Raw genomic sequence first — 20,637 nt, 5'->3', positions numbered from 1 at the left:
TTCTGCTCTGGCCAGAAAGCGTGGGGCAGCTGTTTATTTAAAGGACCTGGTTAGTCCAGGCCTGTCGAGGGGGTGGAGAGCACCGGGGGTTACACTGTGATATGGAGCCTTTCACTTCTAGGTCACTTGTTCTGTACACCCAAGTCTGATCTGCAGAATATCGAGCAGAGAATCCTGCCCAACCATTTATAATAAATAACAATTGGAGCTATACCAATCTCCTAGAGCTGGAAAGGACCTCAAAAGGTCATGGAGTCCAGCCCCCTGCCTTCACTAGCAGGACCAATTTTTGCCCCAGATCGCTAAGTGGCCCCCTCAAGGATTGAACTCATAACCCTGGGCTTAGCAGGCCAATGCTCAAACCACTGAGCTGCCCCTCCCCCCATTCCTACCTGCAGCCCCCAGATCAACCTTCCTAGAGATTTCAGTGAGAAGAATTAAAAGGCGCCTTTTCCCCACCATCCCCAGTCGAACCCCCGGTGACACCCTGCAGCTCCCGGCAGACACTCCCGTGGGCTCGGCGCACTGGAAAGAAGAAAGCTCCCTCCTCCCTGGAGCCAATACTTTTATTCACAAAGTGAAGTAAGAAAAGTAACCCGGCATCGCGAGTTTCGCCAGCGCAGTTTGTTTCAATATGTGCCCGTGTGTCTGAGCAGCCAGCTACAGTTCATTCAATCACGTTTAACAAGACAGGTGCAATCAGTGCAAAAGTTTAAACTCACAATTCAGGTAGAGCAACTCTACATAACAGTTTAATTATGCAGCTCTGCATAAGGAGCATTTGCCCTAGAGTTTCTCAGCAGATTCAGGGCACTTGCCACACGTGGGTGATTTTACACTGATATTTGAATCCTTTATACCCAGATTACAGCATGATTTGAGCTTGTCAGGTATGAAAAACTGCAATTACTTGCAAGGTGCAAATTACAGATTGAAACGTGCACACACACAATGCTGTAAGATAAATTAAGCTTGTTGCTTAACCATGGCTTTAGTTAAAGGTCACGTAATTTCAGTTAAGAAGAAAAGCTACTAGATCTCCTTGTGCATCCACTTCTCCACACCGAGCCCTGCTCCCCTCTTGGGCCGAACGCGATTTAAACAGGAGTTTTGCCCGAGCCTGCAGGGCCATCGCTAACGCAGCTGGAGATTGCAATGGCCAGGCTGCAGCTCTCTGTACAGCCCAAGAATTCTGGGAGAAGGTGCCTGCTCTTTGTTCCGTTACCATCAGGCACCGACAGGACGGAGCGCGTCCGCTGCCTGTGGCTTATAATAATCCTAACGCTGAACAGGTGCAGTGCTACCGTGACCCCCCAGCCCCTGGCCGAGCAGCATACCAAGATGGGCAGCTCTTCACACACACGGCAAACACCCCATTCAAGGGGCCCGGCTTCGGCAGGGAACTCAAGCGGCCTGTGTCTGGATGCGGAGGACGGGCAGGAGAAGCGCAGCATTAGGAGCCCATGACTATCTCCATCAGGTGCTCGAGGTAATGCCACTCTCTCCCCGCCGTGTTGCAGGGCACTGCCGGGTCACCGCTGGCCTGGGAGGGCTGCCGGCTGCTGGGCGCTTCTGCCCCGAAGCTCTCGAAGCCCGAAGTGTCGATGTCGGAAAACAGATCGTCCCCGGCCAGGTCGCTGAGGTAGCCGGAGTCCAGGATCTCAAAGCTCCCGAAGGAGGAATCGGCAGGTTTAGCAAACTCAGTGCTGGCCAGCAGCAGCTTGGCCTGTGGCCACGCTTCCCCTAAGGCGGTTCCCAGGCTCAGGTTTGCTGCGGCGTCTGCTGGCGAACCCTGGTGAAGCTCGTCAGCCGCACAGCGGCTGCCTGTTGTCTCCAGCCTGTGGCTCGCTCCAGCGTCTGGCTGCCGGTGGCTCTGGGACAAGCCGGCTTCTTCCACAGGAGGTCTGGGGTCTGCAAGCAAGTCCTGCAGGCCACCGGGATCCCGGCCCAGCTCCAGCTCCTCCAGGATGGCGGGAACGGCAGAGGCTGCAGAAAAGGCGAACCCTGCTGTCTCCGCGTCACCCGGGCCTTTCGGAGGCTGGCTGGCTCGCTGCCTTGAACCGGGATGTCACCTCCCAGGCCAGAGATGGGGGGGTAACTTCTGGCTGGCCAGGAGGTGGATGCGTAACGGCCGGGGGATTCAGGCCAGGGAGGAGGCTCTGTTCCAGGCACATCTCTTCCCGGATTCGATGGAGGGTGTTGCAGATCAGCACGTGGCGGTGTAGGATAGGCCTTTTCTCCACGCATTCCTTCCTGAATTTATCCACCGCGGTGTAGAAGAGAGACCGGCGCAGCTGCACAGACAGCTCGGCGTCCTGAGGAGCCACCGCATCGCTCGAGACATCCTCCCTCGCCGAGAGTTTGCGCTTCTCTGCCGCAGGCATCGCTCCCTGCAAGGAAGAGGTGTAGGGCGGGGTGAGTTAGAGAAACCGCAGTATTGTCTTTCTACAAACCATCTCAGACACCACCACCACCACCCCAAAAATCCGGCAGCAGCCTTTATCAGCTGGCCGAACGCTCAGAGTCACTAGCCACAAGAGATGCCACAGGGCGCCTGCTTATTTCAGTCAAGTCTGTTCCTCCCATTGACTCTTCGTCTCTGCAACAGAGCATGTTACTTCTACACGCCCGGGCCGGGGATCCCTGCGCTGCAGCCACCCAAGAGACACCAGATGCTTAACGGCATGCGGCAACAGTGCCAAGCGAGGCCGGGACGTTGAGAAAAGTCACGGCTCCACCCGGACCAACCAGGGCGAGGGTAAGGCAGAAACGCAGCAGGTGGAGTTTTAGCCTCAGGCCACGTCTACACTACAAAGTGGACTTATGTTGGCATCCAGCCGCCAGTCAGTCCTTGTCACGGAGTGTGGGGGACCCAGGCCCTTCACCCCCGTGCTCCCTACGATTCACCAGGACTCTCAGCCAGCCAGTAAAGCAGAAGGTTTATTTAGACGACAGGAACACAGTCCAACACAGGTCTTGCAGGCCCAGATAACCAGATCCCCCCGGTTAGGTCCATCTTGGGGGGCCTCACAGCCCCCCCCCCCCCCCCCCGGGGATCAGAGCTCGGTCTACCTGCTCCCCTCTCTTCTCCAGCCCACTTTCGTCTCCCAGTCCTCTCCGGCCCCTCCTATCTCCTCCGCCTCCTTCCTTTGTCTCCCCTGGCCAGAGGTGTCACCTCCCCTCCCCCAGGCCAAGCTCATCTCACAGGTTGAATTCCTGCCTCTCACCTAAACCTCTGGCTCTCCCCTCCCCCGCACAGACAGTCTGTGCTTCCTACTCCACCACAGTCCATCGCGGGTGCACGTCTACACGCAGCTCCCAGCGCCGGTGGTGTGCAGCCTCACCCGGAGCGCTGCATGGGGGGCTGCTGGGCAGCTCCTGAAAGCCAGGAACAGTCGACGTAAGTGACGTGACGTCTACACTGAGCCCGCGTCGACCTCACGGCGGGGGTCGTGACTCCGCGCCGCGGGGGCCGTGAAGTTGTTAAGGGGCGCAGTGGGGCGGTCGGCCGGCTCACTCACCCCCGGCAGAAGGGAGCTCTCTCTCCCTGCAGTTAATCCACCCCGAGAGGCGGCTCGAGATCGACTGTCAATCTAGCAGCGTCTACACTGGGACATGGGCTGGGTCTCTCTGGGGCGTGACATTTTCACACACCCCCCCGGCGAAGCAGCAATGTCCACGTGGGTTCTGGCTGCAGGCCAGACCACAGACGTCGCCAGTGGTGCGAACCCGGGGGTTTAAATCGCGCTCAGTGAACTCCACTGAGAGAACCTGATTAGGGGAAAGGTCCATTTCTTAAGCCGTGTCTACACTGAGGAGATTTGCAGGCCCGGCAGAGGCTCCCAGTCAGCGCCGGGACAGGTTAGAGCAGCGACAGCTTCCCCCAGTGCGAGGGAAATCGGCCACCCCGGCAAAGGGGCTTGGCCAGGATCACGGCATCCCCACAAGGGCTCTCGCCCACCCAGCGACCTCAGCAAAACGCCCCAAACCGAACGCAAGCGGGGAGCAGCCCTGTCCCTCCCCCAGCTGCAACGTGACCCCCAGCGGCCTGGGCGACTCGGCAGGGAGGGGCAGCCTTGGCCGCCAGCCCTGCTGAAGGGGAGCAGCAGAAGCTGTTTGCCTCCAGAGCCAGCGTCCAAATGCCCGTCACTGAATTAAGCCCAGTCTGGCCGGGGTGGCAAAGGTCGCTCCTGATCCGCAGGGGATCTAGGCGCTTCCTTCCCGGCTCCGGCTCCAGCCAAACCTGGCAAGCGCGGACGGGAGACACCAGCCATTCGGGGCCAGCAATCCCGGCTTCTGGCCTGGCCCAGAAACATTCCCATTATTGGGCAGTGCCCCCCCTCCCCGCCGAGGATCCACACGCTGGGCCGAGAGCGTTTCCCTGGGGTCCCGGGCTGACGGCCGGCTTGTCCCATCTCCTGGCCCATGTGGGATGCAGGCTCCGGCCCAGCAACGAGCGCCCCGCCCCGGACATTATAAACCCTGGGTCACACCTGATACCCCACCCCCGCACCCTTCCACCCCACCGCCCATCCCCCACTCCCAGCCCCTCCAAGGCTCCCCCACCCCGCACCTTCCCCACCGCCTCCCCACCCCGACTCCCAGCCCACTCCAGGCTCCCCCACCCCGCAACCTTCCACCCCCACCCCTCCTGACTCCCAGCCCTGCCCCCAGCACCTTCACCCCCCACCCCCTCCCCGACTCCCAGCCCCAAGGCTCCCCAGCAACCTTCCACCCCACCGCCCATCCCCGACTCCCAGCCCACTCAAAGGCTCCCCACTCCCGCACCCTTCCACCCCACCGCCTCCCCACCCGACTCCCAGCCCCTCCACCCTCGCAACCTTCCACCCCACCGCCCATCCCGACTCCCAGCCCTCCAAGGCTCCCCCACCCTTCCACCCCACTGCCCCTCCCCACCCGACTCCCAGCCCCTCAAGGCTCCCCACCCCGCACTCCACCGCCTCCCCACCCCGACTCCCAGCCCCTCCAAGGCTCCCCACCCCACAACCTTCCACCCCACCGCTCCCCACCCCGACTCCCAGCCCTCCAAGGCTCCCCCACCCCGCAACCTTCCACCCACCGCTCCCCCACCCCGACTCCCAGCCCTCCAGGCTCCCTCACCCCTCAGTTGCCCCCTTTCTCCACTAGCACCTAGAGGGGACAGGTGACCCCCCACATCCCAGCCTCTCCCCAAACCCTCCCCCAACACCTTACACCTACCACCATGCACCCCTCTGCCACCCCCCACATTCCTCCAAGCTGTTCCTTCCCCTTCCCCCCAGCAGGGCACAGCTCCCTCCCCCTCCCAACTGGGCCCAGCCCCCAGCCGGGCGGAGCCCCTCCTCCCCAGACCCCACCCCCACCCCCACCTTCAATATTGTGCAACTGCTGGAGATGAAGTTCGTGTGTGGGTGGGGAGATAAGAGAGACTGTAGCAAGGCGGAGGGGTGCAGGGGGGGCACAGATAAGGGGTGAGCAGAGTGCAGCCCCATTGCAGGGCTGCTGGGGAGGGGCGCGAGGGGTACAGGTAAGGGTGAGCGGGGGGTTGCAGCCCACAATTGCAGGGCTCCTGGGGAGGCGCAGGGGGCACAGATAAGGGGTGAGCCGGGGGGTGCAGCCCCATTGCAGGGCTGCTGGGGGAGGGCGCGGGGTACAGGTGGGTGAGGAAGTGCAGCCCCATTGCAGGGCTGCCGGGGAGGGACGCGGGCACAGGTAAGGGGTGAGCGGGTGCAGCCCCATTGCAGGGATGCTGGGGAGGCGCGGGGCACAGGTAAGGGGTGAGCGGGTGCAGCCCCATTGCAGGGCTGCTGGGGTAGGGGCGCGGGGTACAGGTAAGGTGAGCGAGTGCAGCCCCATTGCAGGGCTGCTGGGGAGGCGCGGGCACAGGTAAGGGGTGAGCGGGTGCAGCCCCATTGCAGGGCTGCTGGGAGAGGGGGCACAGGTAAGGGGTGAGCGGGTGCAGCCCCATTGCAGGGCTGCTGGGGAGGGTGCGGGCACAGGTAAGGGTGAGGGTGCAGCCCCATTGCAGGGCTGCTGGGAGGCGCGGGGGGCACAGGTAAGGGGTGAGCTGGGTGCAGCCCCATTGCAGGGCTGCTGGGAGGAGGGGCGCGGGGGCACAGGTAAGGTGAGCGGGTGCAGCCCCATTGCAGGGCTGCTGGGGAGGCGCGGGGGCACAGGTAAGGGGTGAGCGGGGTGCAGCCCCATTGCAGGGCTGCCGGGAGGCGCGGGGCACAGGTAAGGGGTGAGCGGGGTGCAGCCCCATTGCAGGGCTGCCGGGGAGGCGCGGGGTACAGGTAAGGGGTGAGCGGGGTGCAGCCCCATTGCAGGGCTGCCGGGGAGGCGCGGGGGCACAGGTAAGGGGTGAGCGGGGTGCAGCCCCATTGCAGGGCTGTTGGGGGAGGCGGGGGCACAGGTAAGGGGTGAGGGGGTTCAGCCCCATTGCAGGGCTGTTGGGGAGGCGCAGGGGCACAGGTAAGGTGAGCGGGTGCAGCCCCATTGCAGGGCTGCCGGGAGGCGGGGGCACAGGTAAGGGGTGAGCGGGGTGCAGCCCCATTGCAGGGCTGCCGGGAGGCGGGGGCACAGGTAAGGGTGCGCGGGGTGCAGCCCCCATTGCAGGGCTGCTGGGGGAGGGGCGCGGGGGGTACAGGTAAGGGGTGAGCGGGGGGGGTGCAGCCCCCATTGCAGGGCTGCGGGGGGCGGGGCGCAGGGGGCCCCGGTAAGGGGTGAGTGGGGTGCAGCCCCATTGCAGGGCTGCTGGGGAGGCGCTGGGGCACAGGTAAGGGGTGAGCGGGGTGCAGCCCCATTGCAGGGCTGCTGGGGGAGGCGCGGGGCACAGGTAAGGGGTGAGGGGTGCAGCCCCATTGCAGGGCTGCTGGGGAGGCGCGGGGCACAGGTAAGGGGTGAGCGGGGTGCAGCCCCATTGCAGGGCTGCCGGGAGGGCGGGGGCACAGATAAGGGGTGAGGGGGTGCAGCCCCATTGCAGGGCTGCCGGGAGGGGCGGGGGCACAGGTAAGGTGAGCGGGGTGCAGCCCCATTGCAGGGCTGCGGGAGGGGCGCGGGGGCACAGGTAAGGCGGGGTGCAGCCCCATTGCAGGGCTGCTGGGGAGGCGCTGGGGGCACAGGTAAGGGTGAGCGGGTGCAGCCCCATTGCAGGGCTGCTGGGGAGGCGCTGGGGGCACAGGTAAGGGTGAGCGGTGCAGCCCCATTGCAGGGCTGCTGGGGAGGGTGCGGGGGCACAGCTAAGGGGTGAGCGGGTGCAGCCCCCATTGCAGGGCTGCTGGGGGAGGGGCGCGGGGGGTACAGGTAAGGGGTGAGCGGGGGGGGTGCAGCCCCCATTGCAGGGCTGCCGGGAGGGGCGGGGGCACAGGTAAGGGGTGAGCGGGGTGCAGCCCCATTGCAGGGCTGCCGGGGAGGCGCGGGGCACAGGTAAGGGGTGAGCGGGGTGCAGCCCCATTGCAGGGCTGCCGGGGGGAGGGGCGCGGGGGGCACAGGTAAGGGGTGAGCGGGGGGTGCAGCCCCCATTGCAGGGCTGCCGGGGGGAGGGGCGCGGGGGGCACAGGAAAGGGGTGAGCGGGGGGTGCAGCCCCCATTGCAGGGCTGCCGGGGAGGGGCGCGGGGGCACAGGTAAGGGGGTGAGCGGGGTACAGCCCCATTGCAGGGCTGCTGGGAGGGGCGCAGGGGCACAGGTAAGGGGTGAGCGGGGTACAGCCCCATTGCAGGGCTGCCGGGGAGGGGCGCGGGGTACAGGTAAGGGATGAGCGGGGTGCAGCCCCATTGCAGGGCTGCCGGGGAGGGGCGCGGGGCACAGGTAAGGGGTGAGGGGGTTCAGCCCCATTGCAGGGTTGCTGGGGAGGGCGCGGGGGTACAGGTAAGGGGTGAGCGGGGTGCAGCCCCCATTGCAGGGCTGCCGGGGGGAGGGGCGCGGGGGGCACAGGTAAGGGATGAGCGGGGGGTGCAGCCCCCATTGCAGGGCTACCGGGGGGAGGGGCGCGGGGGGTACAGGTAAGGGGTGAGCGGGGGGTGCAGCCCCCATTGCAGGGCGGCTGGGGGGGGCACAGATAAGGGATGTGCCGCGGGGTGTCCAGACCCCAGCGCAAAATCCCGGCCCGGCCCGGAGCCCAGGTTCCCCCCCGGGGCCCGGTACCTACCGCCGCTCCTGAGTGAGCCCGGCCCCCCATTGGCTGGTTCGGACGCCTCGGGAGGCTGGGATTGGCCGAGCGGGGACTCACCTGGCCGCTCCAGGTGTCTCCGTCCCGCCCCCCGGGGGGCTGCGATCGCCTCCCGCTGCCCCGGGTCTGAAAGGTCCAGCCCGGGGGTGAGCGAGCAGCGCGACTCCTGGGTCCGAGGGAAGTTAGTGCGTGGGGGCTGGGCGGCAGGACTCCTGGGTTCTTTCCCAGCTCGGGGAGGGGAGTGGGGGCTGGGAGCCAGGACTCCTGGGTTCTTTCTCAGCTCGGGGAGGGGAGTGGGGTCTAGTGGTTAGAGTGGGGGTGCTGGGAGCCAGGACTCCTGGGTTCTCTCCAAGCTTGGGGAGGGGAGTGGGGTCTAGTGGTTAGACTGGGGGTGCTGGGAGCCAGGACTCCTGGGTTCTTTCCCAGCTCGGGGAGGGTAGTGGGGGCTGGGAGCCAGGACTCCTGGGTTCTTTCCCAGCTCGGGGAGGGTAGTGGGGGCTGGGAGCCAGGACTCCTGGGTTCTTTCTCAGCTCTGGGAGGGGAGGGGAGGGGCTGGGGGCCAGGACTCCTGGGTTCTTTCTCAGCTCTGGGAGGAGTGGTGGCTGGTGGTTGGGGGGGAGCCAGGACTCCTGGGTTCTGTCCCTGGCTCTGGAGATGTGTGATCCAGGGAGTCTATGGTTAATGCCTTGGCATGCCCAGGGTGGGGGCAGGGAGCTGGCAGCAGCTCCCCTGGGCTCTGTGGCCTGTTGCTGCCTGTCCCTGCTACCCCAGGGCTGCCAGGGAGACTTGGCCTGGTGAGTGAAAGCTGCAGATACAAGCCCTGCGGCACTGGTGGGTTGTGTGTGCAGCACCAGCTGGTTTCTGCCAGGCTGCAGGGGGGTCAGCTCCTGAGCTGCCAGCTGCAGGGGATGGGGCAGGTCAGGATCTGCCCCCTTGGGTGATGGTTTATTACTTGCGTTGCCATGGTGCGCAGAGTGCTAGGTGCTGCACAGACACAGAACAAGACGCCCGCCTGGTTGGCCTCCAGTGTGGTTCCCTGGGGGGGGCGTGGGGAGTCTGGGGAATGAGACCGTGTCTCCCAAGCATCATCCTGCCCCCAGGCCCAGAATCTCGCCGTTTTCCTTCCTCCCCTGTGAAGCTTTGGCTGGCAATGGAACAACGGCTCTCTCACCCGAGAGCTGCCAGATCCCTGTTCACTCCCCCCCATTTCCCCAAGGGGGGGCTGGAGCCAGGTGTCCCCCACCTGCTGGGGGGTGCCCCACGCACAGCTCACAAGGGAGAGCTTCCTCCCCCAAACCCAGCTGGTGTTTTGTGAACTCGCCCGGGGGCCCGATCTCAGGGGCAGCATCCGAGCCCCTGCCCAGGTCAGGCACCGACGTGAGGCCGGCGGCGAAGTCCCTGTCTCCCCCGGCGTGGGCATTGCTCGGGGGCTCCGGCGGGAGACGGGCGCCCGGGGGCCAGGACCCAAGTGGCCATGTGCATGCCATGGGTCGAGCTGCAGGCTGGTGCCCCGCGGTGGCACCTAAACCCTACGGCCCTTCGTGGCTACACCCAGGCTGCCCCTCGGGGAGATGTGCTCCAGCCTCAGGCCAGGGCTAGGCAGGTCAGGCCGGAGGAGCCCAGGGTTCCCTTCCTGCCTAATCTCCAGGAAGCTGGGTACAGCAGCTCAGCTGGATTCAGCACCTTGTTCTCCCGCTGTGGACGTAGCTTCAACGCCTGGCTCTACCAGTGCCTCCTTCTATGGCCTTGGGCAAGTCGCTGCATTGCTCCGTGCCTCGGTTTCCCCAAATGGGACCTGGGTGCTATCCCTTTAAACAGTCTGCAGCCCTGCTGAGGAGCTCCCTGGGGTGCAGAGCCCATCAGAGGACACTGTGGCTCCGTGGCTAGGCCTGGTACCTTGTACAGGATTCAGAAACATGGTTATTGGTCCAGGTCTCCCACGTGCCCCAGGCCGGTGGTCTAACCACTGGGCCATGGTGCCACTCAGCCCCCAGCAGAGCCCATTGTTCTCAGGGGCCAGTGCGATCCTCAGTGGACTGGCCCTTCCCTCTTCAGCGGCCGGTTCCCCCTCTGGCACGTGGGGATGCCTGCCTGCCATGCAGGGCACCAGGGGCTAATTGGCTAATATCTGTACAGCTGTTTGGGGGCTGAGGAATCGCCCCACCCCACCCCTCGGATCACACCAGAGCCCATCTGGCCCAGTATCCTGGCTGCAACGGGCCAGCAGCAGCTGCTCCAGAGACCCCGCAGTGCCGCCCCCAGGGAGACATGAACCCTCTTAGCTCGAGCGTTAGAACGGTTCCCCGGGCAGACGGGACACCTAGGGCCTGTTCCCAGCTAGGGCAAGTCACTTTCCCGCTCTGTGCCTTGATTTCCCCAGGGATAATGGTCCTGCCCCGTCTGTGTGAAGTGCTTTGAGATCCGGGGTGGAAAGGTGCTCGGAGCGTGACGTGACGCTGCTGCCCTGCAGCCGGGGGGCTCTGCAGCCGGGGGTGCCCACTGTCCCAAATTCTCCACTGTAGCTTTAATCTCTGCATCCGGAGCACCGGCTGTTCCTGCTCATCGGAGCCTTAACGCTCCATTGCAGTCTAGTGGCAAGGAGTTGCACGGGCTAATCCCGCAATGACCCCACGAGGAACACGCACGCTGGGGAGCTGGCTGCTCAGAGATGAAAGAAACTCGCGAGATGCAATCTGAGAAAATAGGAAATCTTTACTCGTCCCCGCGCGGCAGGTGGGCGGAGGCTGCTGCCGCCTGCGAGAAGCAAACCACAGCTGAATAGCAAAGGCAGCCCGAGGCCTGGGCTCGGCAGCAAGGGGTCGCCATGGGGTGAGCAGGGCAGCTCCAGCCGGGGTTGAGTGCTGGCCCCAAAGGAGCTTCGCAAACTGACCTGCGGAAAGACGCTGGGGAGCTGGAGGCTGAATTTTCTCTCCCGCCACGGGCCGTTCAGACTCGCTCCTTTGGCCGCCGATCCAGGGGCCCGGCAGCCCCACTTGCGCTGCGGGAGCGGCTAGGAGCTGGGCCGAGCCCCCCGGATCCGGAGCAGGCAGCGAGGCTGGGGGTAAGTGGCGGCAGGCGGCTGGATCCAAGCGGCAGGGGCAGCGCGGGGGGCCGGCGCGGCGCCCTCACACCTTGGCGTAGTTCCTGGAGAGGTAGACGCTCTGCCCGTCGTACTCCGAGGTGGTGAGGCATTTCAGGAAGAAGTGGCCGAGGTCGTGCTTGGAGATGACCCGGGCGCCGCCGGACGTGTTCACCGTCACCGTATAGTCCCTGGTCAGCGGCTGGTCGTCTGGCGGGCAGGGAGGGAGGGACGGCTTGGGACGTAGCCGGCACGGAGGGTCACCGGCCCCGTCCTCCCATGCCAGCCCCCTGCTCGGCCAGCGAGCCCGCCCAGGTGTGTGTGTGTGTGACCTGGGCCCCGCTCCGAGTCACCCACCCACACAGGCCTGCGCCCAGCCCTCCAACTGGGAGGGGGTATCCTGCCCCACCCATTGCCCCCGTGACCCGGGGGGGGAGCCCACCCGGCCCCCCTCTCCCAGGTACTGGCAGAGAGAGCCAGTCCCAGCCAGAGCCCCCTACCCACCAGCGATGTGGGGCGGCATGACGGAGACGCAGTCCAGCCCCGACTCCTGCAGGATCTGGTGCATGCGGATGTGATCCTCCGTCACCGGCAGGAGCCTGGGTGGCACCTTCTTCAGGTCCCACATCAGGAAAGCTATGGGGAGGGGCATGAGGGGAGAGTCAGAACAGGGGAGGGAGGGCAATGGCGGCAAAGCCCGGACTCCTGGGTTCTCTGCCCAGCTCTGGGAGGGGAGTGGGAGCTAGTGGGTAGAGCAGGGGGTTGGGAGCCAGGACTCCTGGGTTCTCTCCCACTGACTTTCTGTGTGACTTGGGCAGGTCCTCTTGTCCCCCAGCTGAGAGGCAGGGCTTACCCCGGGGGATGCGAGGACAAAGCCGCTGGTGATTGTGCTCTGCCCACGGGGGTATCCGGTAAGGCAGAGACGTGAGGCACCTGCAAGGCCCGTCAGACAGTAGCGGGTAACCCTGGAGCCTCCGGCGTCGCACGCGAGGAAGCTGCCGGGCAGCCCTGCAGCCAGGTTACCGCACGGGGCTCGTTTCTCCCAGCTTGGGGCAGCCCCCCGGCCCCCAGGACACCAGGGAGCGAAGGGGCCCGAGGCAAAGGGGTGAGGAACCTTCCCAAAGACCCACGAGGCGTCGCTGCACGGCGGGGCCAGCCCAGGACCAGGCGATGAGGGAGATGCCGATAACTCCCCACCCCAGGGTGCTCGGCTCCCTCTGGCATCTCTCCCCCTGGCGCTAGGCCGGAGGGCTTGGAACGGCGCCCGCTGAACCATTTCCAAGGGGTTTCTCCAGCGGGTTCGCGGCCGGCCAGCCCCCGGGGCTCCCACCTGCCCCGTCGTTCTGCTAATCCCGGAGCTGGCACAAGAGCCTGGCAAACCGGAGCCGCTAACGCGGGGAGGGGCTGGACCAGAAACCTCCATAGCGGGCGCAGGAGCAGGTCCCCCGAGAGCCGCACAGCTCGGGGCAGGACCTGGCCGGAATCCGGCCCCCGCTGGCCGGCCACGAGCCCAGGGAGACGCGGGCAGGGCCGTGCACAGCTCAGGGCGGCGCCGCTGGACTCACCCGACAGGCACACGACCACCTTCCGGATCCCGTGGGCCTTCATGGCCGCCACGATGTTCCTGGTGCCCTCAGACATCATGGTGGTGGGGCCTGGATGGGGGAGATGGGTCAGGGGGGCGCCAGGGATTGGGGGGCAGTGCCAAGGGGAGGGGAATTCGCTGGATGGGATGGGGCAGGGGGAGCTTTCGGGGGAGGCAGGGGATGGGTCAGAGGGTGCAGGGCTGGGCAGGAGGAGCGGGGAGCGTGGGGGCCGAGGGAGGGGCCCCGGGGGGCAGGAGGAGGGGTGGGGAGGAGGAGGGGGGGGCAGGAGGAGCGGGGGCGTGGGGCGAGGGAGGGGCCCGGGGCAGGAGGAGGCGGCGGGCGCCGAGGGAGGGCCCGGGGGCAGGAGGAGCGGGAGCGCGGGAGCCGAGGAGGGGCCCTGGGGGCAGGAGGAGCGGGAGCGCGGGGCCGAGGAGGGGCCCGGGGCAGGAGGAGCAGGGAGCGTGGGGGCTGAGGAGGGGCCCGGGGCAGGAGGAGCGGGAAGCGCGGGCTGAGGAGGGCCCGGGGGCAGGAGCGCTGGGGCTGGGGAGGGCCGGGGCAGGAGGAGCGGGGACCGCGGGGGCTGAGGAGGGGCCGGGGGGCAGGAGGAGGCGGGGGCTGAGGAGGGGCCCCGGGGGCAGGAGGAGCGGGGCGCGGGGCTGAGGAGGGCCCGGGGGCAGGAGGAGCGGGGAGCGCGGGGGCTGAGGGAGGGGCCCCAGGGGGGAGGAGGGGGGAGCGTGGGGGCCGAGGGGGGGGCCCCGGGGGGCAGGAGGAGCGGGAGCGCGGGGGCTGAGGAGGGGCCCGGGGGGCAGGAGGAGCGGGGGCTGAGGGAGGGGCCCCGGGGGGCAGGAGGAGCGGGGAGCGCGGGGGCTGAGGGAGGGGCCCCAGGGGAGAGGAGTGGGGAGCGTGGGGGCCGAGGGAGGGGCCCCGGGGGGCAGGAGCGCGGGGGCCGAGGGAGGGGCCCCAGTCCCTGGGGGCCGCGTCGTACTGAGGTCGTTGCGGGTGCCCAGGATGATGATGACGGCGTCCTGCCCCTGAATCGCCTTGTCCACGTCTGGCGGGTTCAGCACGTCGCCCACCACGACCCGCGCCGGCCGGTGCTCCGGGGGCAGCCGGGCCGGGTCCCGCACCAGCACCGTCACCTGGTACCCTGCCAGCGGGAGAGACAGCGAGTGGGTGTGCGCGGGGGGGAGCCTTGGGTGGTGCCAGAGGGAGTGGGGTCGAGTGGTGAGAGTAGGATGCCTGGGTTCTATCCCCGGCTCTGGGAGGGAAGTGGGGTCTGGTGGTTAGACTGGGTGTGGGGGAGCCAGGACTCCTGGGTTCTGTCCCTTGCTTTGGGAGGGAAGTGGGGGCTAGTGGGTAGAGCAAGGGGGGGTGGTCTGGGAGCCCGGATTCCTGGGTTCCCTTCCTGGCTCTGATACTCACTGTGTGGCCTCAGCCTTGCCACGTCCCTGTGCCTCAGTTTCCCCTGGCTATTCACAGGGGACAACACCTTTGACACCAATCTCTTGGCAGTTTGCAAAGCGCCAGGAGTTATTGTCAGTCTCTGGCTGGGTAGTGGGACCCCTCTGGTGTGGGAGCTTCGGCCAGAGACCCAGCAGCCCCCCCGGCCCCTGCCCAAAGGTCACGCTGCACTGTGCAGGGCACACCTCGCACCTGCAGCACCTGCTCTCAGCCGGTAGAGGGGGAGCTCAGGCCCCCTGCGTCTCCCCCAGAGCAATCCTGGGGCGTGGGGCTGCCCTGGGGGTGGGGGGAGTGTGACTAGGCTGTGTGGGTTGGGGCTGCAAAGAGGTCGGTACATTGAGAACCCCCCGGTCCTACCGAGAGTCCCCGTCGCCAGGGTCTCTGTGCCCCACTCCGCTGATCGGGGCGCACTGTGCTGTGGCTATTCCCTGCCCCATGGGGGCGGAGCGGGAGTTAGAGCAGCCTTGAGGCTGCTGTACCTGACTCCAAAGCCAGGCAGGGCCCAGGATACGGGGCAGCAAAGGGGCTTTAACCCCCCATCCCTGGCCCCCATGGAGGAGCAGAGCCCCGGCCTGGGGCCAGCAGGAGCAGGCTGTTCTCCCCTCCCCCATGCTCCCCGCCATAGGGTGGTGAGAGAGCACGGGGGCGGGGGGGGGCCGGGGGGGGGGAGACCGTGACGCAGCAGGATCAGGGAGCTCTGCCTTGTTCGGGCATCTGAGCTGCGGGACCAGACGGACCCTCCCTCGCTGGCAGCTCTGACACAGAGGTTGAGTCTCTCTGGGCCTGTATGACGCCAGTGCACCCCAGGTGTGAGACGCTGCCCAGCGCGTGTGACACCAGCGCACACTAGGTGTGAGCCGCTGCCCAGCGCGTGTGACACCAGCGCACACCAGGTGTGAGACGCTGCCTGGTGCTCGGCACATGTGACGCCAGTGCACCCCAGGTGTGAGCCGCTGCCCAGCGCGTGTGACACCAGCGCACACCAGGTGTGAGCCGCTGCCCAGCGCGTGTGACACCAGCGCACCCCAGGTGTGAGACGCTGCCCAGCGCGTGTGACACCAGCGCACACCAGGTGTGAGACGCTGCCCAGCACGTGTGACACCAGCGCACACCAGGTGTGAGACGCTGCCCAGTGCGTGTGACACCAGTGCACACCGGGGGTGAGACGCTGCCCAGCGCGTGTGACACCAGCGCACACCAGGTGTGAGACGCTGCCCAGTGCGTGTGACACCAGTGCACACCGGGTGTGAGACGCTGCCCAGCGCGTGTGACACCAGCGCACACCAGGTGTGAGACGCTGCCCAGCGCGTGTGACACCAGCGCACCCCAGGTGTGAGACGCTGCCCAGCGCGTGTGACACCAGCGCACACCAGGTGTGAGCCGCTGCCCAGCGCGTGTGACACCAGCGCACACTAGGTGTGAGACGCTGCCCAGCGCGTGTGACACCAGCGCACACCAGGTGTGAGCCGCTGCCCAGCGCGTGTGACACCAGCGCACACCAGGTGTGAGCCGCTGCCCAGCGCGTGTGACACCAGCGCACACCAGGTGTGAGCCGCTGCCCAGCGCGTGTGACACCAGCGCACACCAGGTGTGAGCCGCTGCCCAGCGCGTGTGACACCAGCGCACACCAGGTGTGAGCCGCTGCCTGGTGCTCGGCACATGTGACGCCAGTGCACACTGGGTGTGAAACGCATTTGACACAAGTGCACACCAGGTGTGAGATGCTGCCCGGCGCTTGGCCGGGGTCTGGGCGGCGCCCGGCCCGACGGGGCCCCGATCTCACCCGGGGTCTGGGCGGCTCCCGGCGCGAGGGGCCCTGATCTCACCCGGGGTCTGGGCAGCGCCCGGCGCGACGGGGCCCCGATCTCACCCGGGGTCTGGCGGCTCCCGGCGCGAGGCCCTGATCTCACCGGGTCTGGCGGCGCCGGCCCGACGGGCCCGATCTCACCGGGGTCTGGGCGGCTCCGGCGCGAGGGGCCCTGATCTCACCGGGGTCTGGGCAGCGCCAGCGCGGCGGCCCCGATCTCACCCGGGGTCTGGGCGGCTCCCGGCGCGACGGGGCCCCGATCTCACCCGGGGTCTGGGCGGCTCCCGGCGCGACGGGGCCCCGATCTCACCCGGGGTCTGGGTGGCTCCCGGCGCGACGGGGCCCCGATCTCACCCGGGGTCTGGGCGGCTCCCGGCGCGACGGGGCCCCGATCTCACCCGGGTCTGGCGGCGCCCGGCCCGGGCCCGATCTCACCCGGGTCTGGCGGCGCCCGGCGCGACGGGCCCGATCTCACCCGGGTCTGGGCGGCTCCCGGCGCGCGGCGCCCGATCTCACCCGGGTCTGGGCGGCTCCCGGCTCGACGGGGCCCCGATCTCATCCGGGGTCTGGGCGGCGCCCGGCGCGACGGGGCCCCGATCTCACCCGGGGTCTGGGCGGCGCCCGGCCTGACGGGGCCCCGATCTCACCCGGGGTCTGGGCGGCGCCCGGCCCGACGGGGCCCCGATCTCACCCGGGGTCTGGGCGGCGCCCGGCATGAGAGGCCTCGGGCAGCTCCTGCAGTATAAATGGTTTTGTTGGGTTAATCCTACCCCAGGTCCAGCACAGCACTTCCCATTAGTTGACAACTCTACAGAAGCTGCCGGATGCTCCTCACTGAGGAAGTGAGACTCGGGGGAACCTGCCCAAGTCACCAGCTGGTCACTGGCGGAGCAGGGAAGAGAACCCAGGCATCCGGCCTGGCCCTCCCCCGCTAGGCGGCATTTCACACACAGTCCTGGTGGATGGGGGCAAAGCCGGGGCCTCCCACGGACAGAGCCGGGGCTGCAGGGCCGGGCTCTCCTTCGGCCTGGCCCCCGGCCCAGCGATTGCAGCCTCAGGGAGCCACAAGGGGCCCCACCCGCTCTGCCGTTGTGGTAACCCAGGGTGAGGGTCGCACCCAGCCCGAGCTGGTGGCCGTGCTGGAGGGGGGCTGTGGAAAGAGACGCTCGGGCTGGATCTGCAGGCGCTGGCTGCTGGGGGTCGCCGTCTCCCAGGTCGTTTGCTCCAGCGCTTGGTACCAACCTGCCTGAATTTACTCGCTGCAGTCAGGGGCGGCTCTAGAAATTAGGCTGCCCCAGGCAGCGCGGAGCGCTGCGCCGCCCTTCCTCGGTCCCGCGGCGGGTCCCCTCTTCCTGCGGCTCCGGTTGAGCTCCCGCGGCAGGTCCACCGGAGCCCCGGGACGAGCGGACCTGCCGCAGGTATGACTGTGGGAGCTCCACCGGAGCCGCGGGAACAGCGAACCTCCCGCGGGCACGGCTGCGGACGGTTCGCGGATCCCGCGGCTCCGCTTGAGCTGCCGCAGTCATGCCTGCGGGAGGTCCAGCCGAGCCGCGGGACGAGCCCCCCGCCGCAGTCATGCCGGCGGCAGGTCCGGGCCTCCGCGGCTCCGGTGGACCTCCCGCAGGCATGACTGCGGCAGGTCCACCGGCCCAGCCTGCCGCCCCCTAGATTTGGCCGCCCCAGGCAACAGCTTGGTTTGCTGGTGCCTAGAGCCGCCCCTGGCTGCAGTGTCCAGCCGCTGCGTCTCGTTCCTCACTTAGCGGGGCAGGGCCCGTCTGTTGTGGGCCGTGCAGCACCGGGCACCGCAGGGTCCGGCTCCAGGACTGCGGCTCCCTGGTGCTGCCGTAATACACCTAACAGCTCTGCCTTTGTCTCCTGGAGTCTCTGCTCTCCGCCGTGCCCAGCGAGCCCGATCCAGCCCCTCTCAACCTTCACGGCAGCAGCGTCCCGGGGGGGTTCCTGGCCCCAGCTGCTGGCTCTCAGGGTCCTGTAGCCGAGCGCCCACCCGCTGGCTGCTTGGGACGGGCCTCGCTCGTGGTTCACCCAGCGCTGACCCTGCACCGCTCGGGGTGGGGCTCAGGGACCCAGGGCACAGCATTCGGGTGCCTTGTGCGACGGCCACGCCAGGGCCGATCGCTCAATGCACCAGGCTTGTGCCGGTGCCGAGATGGGGACGGAGGCAAGTGCAGCCTCTGGGAGTGAGGGAAGCGTCCCCTCCCCATGCCTAGATCTGTGCTGCGGACTGGTGGCCCTCCGCGAAATCTGCCACCGAGTCAGGCCACTGCGAGTGTTCGACCACCCACAGCGAGCGGGGCTGGAGTGGAGAAAGCCCAGGCGCTGGTGCGTAGCCCCGTTCATCAGAGGGGCCGCAAAGTGCTCCACCCTCCCCCACCCGCAGCTGGGAAACTGAGTCACGCAGTGACGGGCTGTGCCCCATTTCTGCAGAGTCAGTGGCAGAGCTGAGCCCAGCACCCACAGACACCAAGGCCCCCACCCTGTGAGTGCCCGCAGCACCAGGACAGGCTACACTAGCGCCAGCTCGGTGCAACGGGGTTAAAAACACCCCACCCCTCTACGCTGGGTCTGTTCAGCGGTTTCTGGCCCCTGGCAGCCCTGATACCAACGCCCCCATCTTATCTCGCCAGCTCACATGTGTCTTCCCCACCCAGAGACCCAGCAGTCACGTAGCGCCTGGGCGCCGCCCAGACCCCGACCGAGATCAGGGCCCCTCGCGCCGGGCGCTGCCCAGACCCCGGCCGAGATCAGGGCCCCTCGCGCCGGGCGCTGCCCAGACCCCAGCCGAGATCAGGGCCCCTCGCGCCGGGCACTGCCCAGACCCCGGCCAAGATCAGGGCCCCATCGTGCCGGGCGCCGCCCAGACCCCGGCTGAGATCAGGGCCCCTCGCGCCGGGTGCTGCCCAGACCCCAGCCGAGATCAGGGCCCCGTCGGGCCGGGCGCTGCCCAGACCCCGGCCGAGATCAGGGCCCCTCGCGCCGGGCGCTGCCCAGACCCCGGCCAAGATCAGGGCCCCGTCGCGCCGGGCGCTGCCCAGACCCAGACCGAGATCAGGGACCCTCGCGCCGGGCGCTGCCCAGACCCCGGCCGAGATCAGGGCCCCGTCGCGCCGGGCGCCGCCCAGACCCCAGCCGAGATCAGGGCCCCGTCGCGCCGGGCGCCGCCCAGACCCCGGCCGAGATCAGGGCCCCGTCGCGCCGGGCGCTGCCCAGACCCCGGCCGAGATCAGGGCCCCGTCGGGCCGGGCGCCGCCCAGACCCCGGCCGAGATCAGGGCCCCGTCGGGCCGGGCGCCGCCCAGACCCCGGCCGAGATCAGGGCCCCGTCGCACCGGGCGCCGCCCAGACAGAGCAAGGGGCAGCCCCTGCCCCCAAACGCCCCCGGTCGCAGCAGACACGGGGAGGATCCGTTACCCGATGTTCGAGGCGGGGAACGTGGGTCCCCAGCAGAGACCCCGAGAGGGAGCGAGTGACGGAGGCAGGATTGGAACCGGCAGCAGGTGCCTCCCTCGGGCTCCGCTCCCCGGGGGCTCCGCGCCCCCCGTGCAGCCCCTCTCTGTGCCCAGGCACCGGGGGGCCCCGCGCCGCTTACCCGCCTGCAGGGCTTGCGCCAGGGTGGCCAGGCCGGTCATGCCGGTGGCCCCGAAAATGACAATGTTCTTGCAGGCTGCCATGCTGGGCGGCTCCGCTCCGCTCCGCTCCGGCTCCCGGCTCCCCGTGCGGGGAGATCCCGCCCCTCGCAGCTCCACCCCCGGGGCCGGGCACAGCGCGAGCCAGCCCCCTGCCCCGGGCTCCCCGGCCCGCCCCGTCTCTGGGCTCCCACCTGCCTTTCTGCCCGCACCAGAGCCACAGGCTTCGTCTCCCTGCCCCCAGGGCCTTTTCCTGCACTGCCCGGTGCCCGGTGCCCAGTGCCCGGTGCCGAGACTCCTGCCAGGCCACCAGCCGCCCGCCGAATGCCGCCTGCCTGCGTCCGCCCAGCCCCCGGGGCCGTTCAGAGCTGGTGCCAAGTGTCGGAACTCAGAACCGGAGCCCGCCCGGGGCAGCGAGTCCGTCCCTTGCCACCGTGTCCTGTCACGTTCCTGGGAGCGGTCAGAGCAATCCAGCCCCGCGCCCCGTCTCTGACAGCGCCAGGGCCAGGTGCCCCAAGGGAATGAGCAGAGCAGGGGGGTTATCAGTGATCCGTCCCAGGTTCCAGCCATCACAGATCTAGGGACACCCGGCGCGCGGGGCTGTATCCCTCAGCATCCTGGCTAATGGCCACTGATGGACCCACCCTCCAGGAGCTCATCTCACTCTGTTTTAACCCAGTTCTACTTTTGGCCTTCACAACATCCCCTGGCAGGGAGTTCCACAGGTTACTTGTGCGTTGGGTGAAGAAACACTTCCTCTCGTTTGTTTTAAACCTGCTGCCTGTTAATGTCATTGGGTGACCCCTGGTTCTTGTCCTTCTGAGGAGCAAATAACACGTCCCTAGTCACTTCCTCCACACCCGTCACTATTTTATAGCCCTCTATCCCATCCC

The 20,637-nt window shown here is 67.6% G+C and overlaps 1 protein-coding gene and 1 pseudogene across 1 annotated transcript; both read right to left on the bottom strand.

Annotated features, from left to right (window-relative positions):
* Positions 1 to 459: 459 nt before the first annotated feature.
* On the bottom strand, positions 460 to 5,248 carry LOC120388670 (annotated as a pseudogene).
* Positions 5,249 to 10,862: 5,614 nt separating this feature from the next.
* Positions 10,863 to 19,852, bottom strand: BLVRB (biliverdin reductase B). Its single transcript, XM_039509805.1, has 5 exons — positions 19,708 to 19,852; positions 13,819 to 13,980; positions 12,813 to 12,902; positions 11,752 to 11,883; positions 10,863 to 11,457 (listed from the first exon to the last, which is right to left on the bottom strand). Exons 1-5 carry the CDS (start codon positions 19,787 to 19,789, stop codon positions 11,294 to 11,296), a joined length of 630 nt encoding a protein of 209 aa, XP_039365739.1. The 5' UTR covers positions 19,790 to 19,852; the 3' UTR covers positions 10,863 to 11,293.
* Between the last annotated feature and the right edge of the window lie 785 nt (positions 19,853 to 20,637).

Source organism: Mauremys reevesii, linkage group 22 (assembly GCF_016161935.1).
Source record: "Mauremys reevesii isolate NIE-2019 linkage group 22, ASM1616193v1, whole genome shotgun sequence".
NCBI lineage: Eukaryota > Metazoa > Chordata > Testudines > Geoemydidae > Mauremys > Mauremys reevesii.
Note: the sequence above shows the minus strand (reverse complement) of the source record. Positions and strands in the feature narration are given on the sequence as shown.